Source organism: Nannospalax galili, unplaced genomic scaffold, assembly GCF_000622305.1.
Source record: "Nannospalax galili isolate Female #2095 unplaced genomic scaffold, S.galili_v1.0 scaffold598, whole genome shotgun sequence".
Lineage (NCBI taxonomy): Eukaryota > Metazoa > Chordata > Mammalia > Rodentia > Spalacidae > Nannospalax > Nannospalax galili.
In genome coordinates, this window is record NW_008342423.1 from 648998 (window position 1) to 658265 (window position 9268).

Consider the following 9268-nt stretch of genomic DNA (forward strand, 5'->3'; position numbering starts at 1 on the left):
AGCTTCTGCTGCAGATAAAAAAATCACTAACCATTAGGCTTATAATTTTCTCATAGGTTTTTGTTTTTGAAGAGTGAATGCAATTGCTTATATTAAACACATTTATTATGTCTAATAAATATTAGCATGTTAGCTGTAATCACCATCATGCTCTAATTGATTAATCTACTCATTTTTGAGCATTTGAGTTGGTTTTAATTTTACCACGTACCTTAGAATAAATTTGTCAGATTCTTTCCCACTTCCACTCCCCCTGCCTAAGGCCACTGCATTTTTATTGGGATTGTACTACCATTATGCATTAATCTATGGAGAATTGACATTTTTACAAATTGAATCTCTGCAACCAGAGATGAGGCATAGTTCTTTATTTAAGTAAATATTGGTTTCCCACTTCATGAGGACTCTCTTGAGAGTGCTGTGGTTAGGGGCTTTCCTCAATCTGCAATGGACTCTGTTTCTCCACTATAGATGTAGTCAAAAGGGTCACACCTTTGTAATTCTCGTGGCCCCACTAAAGTGCTGCAAAGACCACATAGTCATCAGAGGCCCCAGAAAATTTAACCATGCCCATTTTCTATCAAGGTCAAATGACTAATGCAATGGAGGCCAGTGAAGGGTACCTGGGCTCTCAGACTCTCAGCCGCCAAATCATAGGAGCCAGAGGAATTCTATTTTCTGAGCTTCCTGATGGTCCAGCCCCTACTCCTGCCTACTAGGCAGTTAGACTGAGTCCTGTAAAGTGGCTAAGGAATTCATACTTTATTTCATTCTCTTCCTTTGCCTGATAACCCCTGAATAGCTACTGTGAAGTTAATCTGCTGTTGACTCTGTAAGGAAATGGTAGCAGTCAAATGTAGCTGAGATTGATAATAACATAGTAATGACAATCGGTAAAGCATACGGTGCTCATTACATACCAGACATCGGCCTGAGTGTCTGACACAGATTCATTCAATCACCATGGTGCTATTGGTAGATATTATAATTATTACTGAAAGGGTCTCATGTAGGCCAGGCTGGCCTTGAACTCCTGAGCCTCCTGCCTCCACCTCTTGAGAGTTGAGGTGACAGGGATGTGCCACCATGTCTAGCAAATATTATCTTTGCCTCTCTATTTTACAGATGAAGAAATTATGGCACAGTAGAACTCTGTGTCACCGGCTAATCAGTGATTGAGCTAGGCTTTAAATCTAGTGACCCAGCTGGTAACTCCTACACCACACTGAAGTGTCTTCAAGCACAGTGGCTACAGGCTGCCCATAAGCTATTCAGAACCATGATAACCAGGAGTTTTAAGATTAATCAATTTTAAGAACACCTTCCTTCCCTAGCACCAAACCACTAAAAAAAAAAAAAAAAAAAAAAAACATGTCTTGAAAGGCAGCTAAATAGGTGCTTGGTATTGACCCTGACTTCTGATTTGTCTTTCCAGTTCTTTGGATAAAATAGAATTCAAAGAATGTTTATTAAACACATGTTTCTCAAACAGGCCTTTGAAATTCTTCAGTTATAAGCAAAGGAGCAAACTTCTGGATAGGAGTTTAATGATGATCTAAATCTACCTCCCTGTGCAGGCTAGAAGAGCTCAGAAGGCAGCTGGGAAGGCTCAGAAACGTCTTTCGAGACCTTCTCAAGCCTAAGCCTGGTTAAGGGCATTGTTCTGCAGAGCTATTCCAGCAGAACTCTCTCTGCAGGGTCAATAAATTGTTAGTGTCTGCTCACACACAAACTTGCAGGCCAGACTTCCAGAATGTGGGTGTGTCTCCCTCAGTGACTCTGGTTCCATTACTAACCAGGTATTCTGTTCTTGTTGCTGAGAGCAGACCTAAGTCTGTCTCTGGGGCCTCCGGTCTCCAGCACAAATGAAAAGGCTGGGAAGGCTGCCGAGTCCTTCCCAAGTACAGTCTCAAAGACCTGAATGTGCACCGGGCTAGGTAGGTACAAGACTGAGTCAGAATCATCCTGCCCTCTTTGATTGGCGACCCCTCAGTTTTCCAAGAAAACCAAACCTTGTTAGGACATCGGCCACAGAGAAATCAGACTTTAAGGAGAAACTCACCACCTTGCAACCTCCTTGGGAAGCTGCCATGGCTGTACTACTTCTGTTCCTCCATTCCACGGCCAAGAAGTGAAAACCCAGGCAGAGCCAAAGGGGCAGCAACTCCATCTCAAGCACAGCACTGTGGACAGAAAACCAGGAAGAAGGGAATAAGACCAGATATTCAAGAGGTTTGCTTAGCATGGGGCTGAAGGAGTCAGCTAGCTCCACCATGTCTGGTCTCTGAAGCCCACTCCTACAAAGAAGTGGGAACCTACAGACTATTCAAAGACCTCAGTTTAGCCAACACTTTTAACCTTTCATTGATACCATAGGCAAGAACTCATTTTCATTTTGCTTGTACCATTTGATGGACAGGTAGCGGAACCCTGAAATCCCAAGGGCTCTGAGGTCATTGGGAGGTTCCAGTGCAAAAGTTTTCCTCCCTATACCTCAACTCTGCCTGATACACACATCAGCTCAAGAAATATACCTTGGATGGATGGATGGATGGATGGATGGACAAATGAAGGATAAGCTATGATTGAAATACTAACTCTAGCCTCTGGACTCCATAGACTTACTAATGTTCTTGCTAATAGGAGGCTGTTAGAAATAGATCTCATTGGTTTGGTTAACTCATTTAAATATCTCTCTTCCAAAACGGTTAAGGAAAAAAACTTGAAAATGAAAAAGCAATCTTTGGATGTATTAGAGATTTTTTTAAAAGATTTGTTTTATTTTATGTGTATGTATGAATGCCTGCATGTGTATATGTGTACCGTATGCATGCCTGGTGCCAGTGGAAGCCAGAAGAGGGTCTGGCGATCCCCTGGAGCTGTAGTTACAGGCAGCTGGGAGCCACCCCCATGTGCATGCTGGGAACCAAACGGAGGTCCTCTGCAAATGTAGAAACTGCTCTTAACCGCAGAGTCATCTATCCAGCCCTATATTAAAGATCCTTGAAGTGTGGTTATAGCCCTCTTGTCTGGCCAGTGCACACAGAACACCAGTCACTCTAGAAGGCTTGAAATGACATGTATACCAACAGAATTCTCAAATGAAGAGGAACCATAATACAGCATCGCCATCTTCACAGTGAAAAGACTCTGGGTTCTAAAGGGACTGAGAGTTGAGGGCAGAGAATAGTCCAGGTCTCCCTCTCTCGGCTCCAGGGTGGATAACTGGGTAGTTTCTTGCTCTGGAGGCTACTGTGACAGCCCTCCTGATGTGAGAGCTGATAGCCCAATGGCAAGGCTTACCTGTGCTACACCATCTTAGAAGCAAGTACCTGGCCCAGGGTTCCATCTGCCCCATCCTTACCTAGGCACCCCCAGGAAGGACTACAGATCAGTTCCGCAGTCTCCTCCTGGGCCACAGCACCATGCTAACATGAAACTCCTCACCTACTCCACTCCACTCACAGACCTTTCTGTTGACACGTGGAGGCTGCCTTCGGCTCCTTCCTTTTTCCCTTCAAGTTTACCCATCCCAAAAGGTAATTTAACTTCCTGGTCAGATTTGAATGCTCACCAGTGAAAACAGACTAACAGAAATGCTAAATGAAATCACATAAATCAGCCTCAGCCCTCACCTGAGGCCAGGTCTATTCTCTATACCACAGAAACAACCCCTCATCAGTCCTTGCCAGACTGTGGGAATTCCCTCTGAGACCTTCCTTCCGCTTCTGCACCTGTGCTGGAATTATTACCTCATGGCCGACACAGGGCACAGATGGCAAATGCAGAGCCATCTGGGCTCCCGTCTTCAGTGTCCTCCTAGCACCTTCCCATATACGTAAGTGCCCCTGAAACTTTGGGATCCCTACCCACCCTGAAATAAGGTTGTCAGACTTAACAAATGCCAAGAACACTAAAAAGTTCTTCACCAAATTCACGTTTCATTAGATGCCCTGCATCTCACTGAGGAGAGATGGGGAAAGGGAATTGTCAACAGTCCTTCCCTTCCTCTCCACTTCCTGTCATGTGTGGGCTGCTACATGCTGCTGTAGCCTGAATACCGAAAGAGTCAATCTCAGGATTGAGATTTTTGTTCCTTCTTTGTGCAGGAACAAGGGTACAGTGCTCCAGGGGAGGACACTTCAGGCTGGACTGCTGGATAGGTCTGTGTCCCTTACACCCACAAGTGTAATTTTAATTTCTAGGACACCAAGAAATTAATTTCTTCTTAAACTCAACCAACTAGCCCAGAAAAAAAAAATCTTCCCATGCCCCTTGGTCAACTTCTGGCATTAAGTAGCAGAATGCCCAGGAATGATGATCGAATTTGGAACAGTCCAGAGTTTATAAATTCGGCCTCCATTATTGGTTTGTTCTTGAGCAATTTGTATGAAGTCTCAGGTAATCCTTCCATAAAATGGGAATAATAATAACTTCAGAATTTACGAGACCCACATAGTATTGTGTGTGTGTGTGTGTGTGTGTGTGTTTCATTAACTGTGAAGGTAATTAATAACCTACTTATTATTTATGAATTCCAAGCAGCACAGAACAGTGTGAGTGGCTGTTATTCCTATGTATAATCTCTAAGATAGTTCACAAAACAATAAAGAATAACTCGGCTAGAAGGACTACATCATTACACCAATTAAATATGTAAAACACATTCAGAAAGGCCAGATTAAAAGTCCACATTAACAGCCGGGCATGGTGGCTCACACCTTTAGTCCCACCACTTGGGAGGCAGAGGCAGGCGGATCTCTGTGAGTTCAAGGCCAGCCTGCTCTACATAGTGAGTTCCAGCCAGCTGGGGCTACAGAGAGATCCTGTCTCAAAAACACCAAAATAAATAAGTAAATAAAAATAAATAAATTAATTAAATAATAATAAATAAAAATAAATAAATAAAGATGGTATTATGTACCATTGAATTATTGCTAGTTTTCTGATAATGATTACATGGATTATATAAGAAAGTGCTCTTTTATTTTGCCTTTTTGAGACAGGGTCTCCCTGTAGCCCCAGCTGTCATGGAACTCGCTGTGTAGACCAGGCTGGCTTCGAACTCACAGAGATCCACCTGCCTCTGCCTCCTGAGTGCTGGGATTAAAGGCGTGTGCCACTATGCCTGGCTAGAAAGTGCTCTTATTGCAAGGAAATTCATGCTGAAGTATTTAGGGGTGAAGCATCATAATTTATAACCTACTACTATTAAAGTTACCTGCTTTCAAATAGCTTAGTCAAGTTAAGGCAAAATACCACCAACTGGTCAATTTAACATTGTACTTTCTTTTAACTTTCCTAAAAATGCTTTAAACTTCAAAATAACAAAATAAGGAGCATGAAATAAAAACATGCTTTTTCTGATAAACAATTTTTCATAATTTTAATCAAAGACTTTAAGTAGATGGATCTTTGTAATTCAGTAATTTCCATTCTAGGAATTTATATTAGGGAATTGTGTAAAATAGTTTACAATGAGTGTAAAAATAGTTTTGTTTTTTAAATATTTTATTTATTATTTTTATTTTATGTGTATGAGTGTATTGCCTGCATGTACGTGAGTGCACCCATGTCGTGCAACGCCATGACAATCAGAAGAGGGCTTCAGATTCCCCTGGAACTAGAGTTAAGGATGGTTCATAGCCACCATGTGGGTGCTGGGAATTGAACCTGGGTCCTCTGCAAGAGCAGCCACTGCTCTTAATTGCTGAGCCATCTCTCTAGCCCAAGTGTAAAAATAGTTTTAAAGGAATATTCATTGCATCATTGGTAATAATAAAGTAGAAACCATCAAAAGTCTACCAGTACTGTATGATAAAACATAGAGTCTGATGTAAAAACACACATACGTATGTATATTTTGACATGGAAAGGTGTTCATAATAAAAATATTACGGAAAAATAGGTCAAAAGTTCAAGGCTACCCTGGGCTGCATAAGGAGACCTCATTTTTTTTTAAAGATTTGTGTTTTGTTTGTTGAGATGGGCTAGCCTCAAAACTCCCAACCCTCCTGCCTCCATCTCCCAAATGCTGGGATGACAAGCAAGTGCCACCACACCTGGCCCATGTCTCTATTTTTGCTTCTTTGTATTTTCTAATTTCCCTTCAATTACTTACAGCTTCAGTTGTAAAAGAATAAAATGGGTAGGGGGATGGCTCAGGGTAAGAGTGCTTGCTAGACAAGCATGAGGACCTGGGTTCAAATCCCCAGATCAAACATAAAACAACCGGGCAGAACTGTGGGTGACAGAAATAGAAGGACTGCTGAACTTGGTGGCTGCCAGCCTACTCCAGGTTCAGTGAGAGACTCTGTCTCAAGGGAATAAGGTGGAGCGTGGCAGAGCAGCACACCTGAGTGTGTGCAAGGACAGGCACACACATGCACATATACCACATACACTCTTACATATATATGAATAAAATATAAATATAATTTAAAATTGTAAATGTATGTCATAATTAAATATTAATAAATATTGCCCCAAATAAATATTACCAAAATAGTTTCTTTTAAAAATATTTTATTTATTATTTTTATTTTATTTGTATGAGTATATTGTCTACATGCATGTAAGTAAACCCACATCATGCAATGCCTACAGAGGTCAGAAGAGGGCATCGGACCTCCTTGGAACCCTGGAGATACAGATGGTTGTTAGCTGCCATGTGGGTTCTGGGAACCAAACCTGGGTCCTCTGCAAAAGCAACCAGTGCTCTTAACTGCTGAGCCATTTCTCCAGCCCCTGAAGAGAGTTTCTTGTAAGTACTTAGTCTGAAATTATTGTGTGCTTAAAATGATTATGCTTCGAGTTAGTGGGAAAAAGTAGCACTAACCAACTATTAAAATAAGATTTATTATGGACATCAGTTCTTTAGGACAAAGGGATTTAGATTTGGGGCTGCATGTGTGTAGCCCAGACTTCCCTGTGAAGGAAAACTGTAAGGGAGAAGGGTAAGTGTACCCGAAGGAAAAAGGAGCGCCCAAAGACTGGCTCTGACCTTGGCTCTCAATTTCTTCCCCAATAAAATCGGAATGATGGTGTTGGAGTTGTTAGCGTATTAAGAGAAGTTTTAAAAGAATGTTCAAATTACTCTTCATCATCATGACAGCACCCACAGCTGTCAACCTGCCTGTACTCAAGCACATCTAGAGTGGGAGATGACTGCTTCAAAAGCTGCTGACTATCCTACTGCGGCCCTGCCATGTTGGTCTCTGGGTCTTAATCAACCTCTAAGCCTGGACAAGCAGATTAGGACCTGTACCACTGAAATGATTGACACACTGCCCATGGAACGGACTCCTGAGAATTTATGTGAAGAAGGACAGTTTTATTGCACTTGACCTCTCTGGCTATTGCATTTTCTTTCTTTTTTTTTTTATTTCCAATTTTAATTTTTATTTTATGTGTATGAAAGTTTTGCCTGCATGTAAGGGCACCATGTGCATGTAGTGCCCATAGAGGGCAGAAGAGGGCATTGGATCCCCTGGAACTAAAGTTAGAGATGGTAGTTAGTCACCGTATGAGTGCTAGGAACTGAACCTGGGTCTTCTGCAAGAGTAGAAGCGCTCTTAACTGCTGCACCACCTCTCCAGCCCCAGCAAAGATCTTTTCATTCAAATTTATAAATGGCCACCACTCGAAGAAAACTAGCATTTTCAAATGCTTTGAAACTGGGAATACAGGCCAGAGAGATGGAGCGATGCCAGCGGTTACTCAGGGAAGGCCATGCAATGACTCCCACACGTTTGTGAAACAGATCTCAAGGCTCCCCCTAGGCAAACGCACTCTGGTCAGGCTCTATACTCCAGCCTCTCTCTGGATGGAGGCCCAAGGGCTTCCTCCTTTGGAATGCTAGTCCCACTTGAAGCACTCACTACCTGCTCAGACTCCATTCCCTCAGGGCCACAGATGAGTAAACCAACTCCCCTATGTGGTCAGAGCTACTCCCCATGTGGTCAGGGCCAGCCCATCCAAACCAACAAAGGTCAGCTCACTCTGTCCTATTCCACAGCCACAGCTGCATCTGGCCACAGATCTTTAAAAATGCAAATCTGTTCCCACTGGGAGATAACAGCTGGCTCTTGAGTGTCTCTTGTGGCTGGTGGTGGGTCCCTGGTGTCACCTCTGTGTAGAAGAAGATGCATAATCTTTGTAGACAGGCCTAACCCATACTGCATTAACTTCTCAGTTCCTTTCACAGGTTGGTTCCCACTGGTGACTTCTGAGAGAGGAAGGACCCACCACCATCCTTTAAGAGGAAGCTAGTAAGAACTGTGCAGGGGAGGGGACTTGGACTAGGGTAAGAGGCCTAGACCCATATCTGGCTCCTTCTCTCTAGTAGTGGTCATGAGTGACAATAATACATCAAAGAGCTGGGTCAAGATGGAAGGAGTGATTTGTGGGCAAAGGTTTTGTCTTTACAAGAAATGTCATGGGCTTTATTTCTAGTGTGGGGATCAGAGACCACCAGCTCCTCCATGGCCTTCTGTAGTCCCTTCTCTTCCCACTTGGGGCAGACATTTGCTATGGTGAAGACAGGCAGTGTCTGAACTAATGGGAAATGGAATTCCTCTGTGCAAACAGGGAGCCAATGTAGAAGAAAATCAGATAAAGGTGCTGTGTTATCTCTTCCCATCGATGGGAGATGCAGGATGGACCTTAGGGGAGGTGTCTACCCCAGAGTCTGTGGGGCACTGTAGACACAGACCAGAGATTAACTGAGGCTAATTTTAGCTTGGAAAGAGAATGAAAATCCCTACTCTCCAACATGGTTTCTTTGAGAAAGAACAAAGGAACAGCTGACTGACAGGTACTCCAACAACTGCCCAGCTCAGTAGAAATGCTAACATCCTTTCTGGAACACTGGTACACACATATGTGGCCACATACCTACAGAATGGTAGAGCTATGTTCAAACCCAAGAAACCCTGAGTTCCTCATCAGCTCAACCTTAATACCATAACCCCAGCCACGTCAGGATACTTGCTGTCCTTGACTAAGTCACACATTTCACTAGCTGTTTCCCCTTGTGGGAAGACCCCTTTCTCTGGTTTTCTTTGCCTACCAAATTCCTACACATCCTTCATGTATCATCCTCCTCTTCATAACCTAATGGTTCAGTTGAGGAATAATTCAATAACTCACATGCTATGATAGCATATTACATGTAGTTAGAGCTTCTGAGATTTTAATATTTTTATAATTTTATTTTTTTATATTTATGAGAAAAATGTGAGTAGACTGGGGGGGGGTGTTTTTTGGT

The 9268-nt window shown here is 42.7% G+C and overlaps 1 protein-coding gene across 4 annotated transcripts in view; it reads right to left on the bottom strand.

Moving 5' to 3' along the window:
- Nrros (negative regulator of reactive oxygen species) overlaps window positions 1-9268 on the bottom strand; it is a 25023-nt gene that overhangs the window by 4438 nt on the left and 11317 nt on the right. For 3 of the 4 annotated variants that reach the window (XM_017799483.2, XM_029566176.1, XM_008838517.3), the window contains exon 2: window positions 2063-2183. In XM_017799483.2, the coding sequence (XP_017654972.1) occupies window positions 2063-2183 (121 nt within the window). The remainder of the gene's footprint in view (window positions 1-2062; window positions 2184-9268) is intronic. The other variant, XM_017799484.2, reaches the window with a different exon arrangement.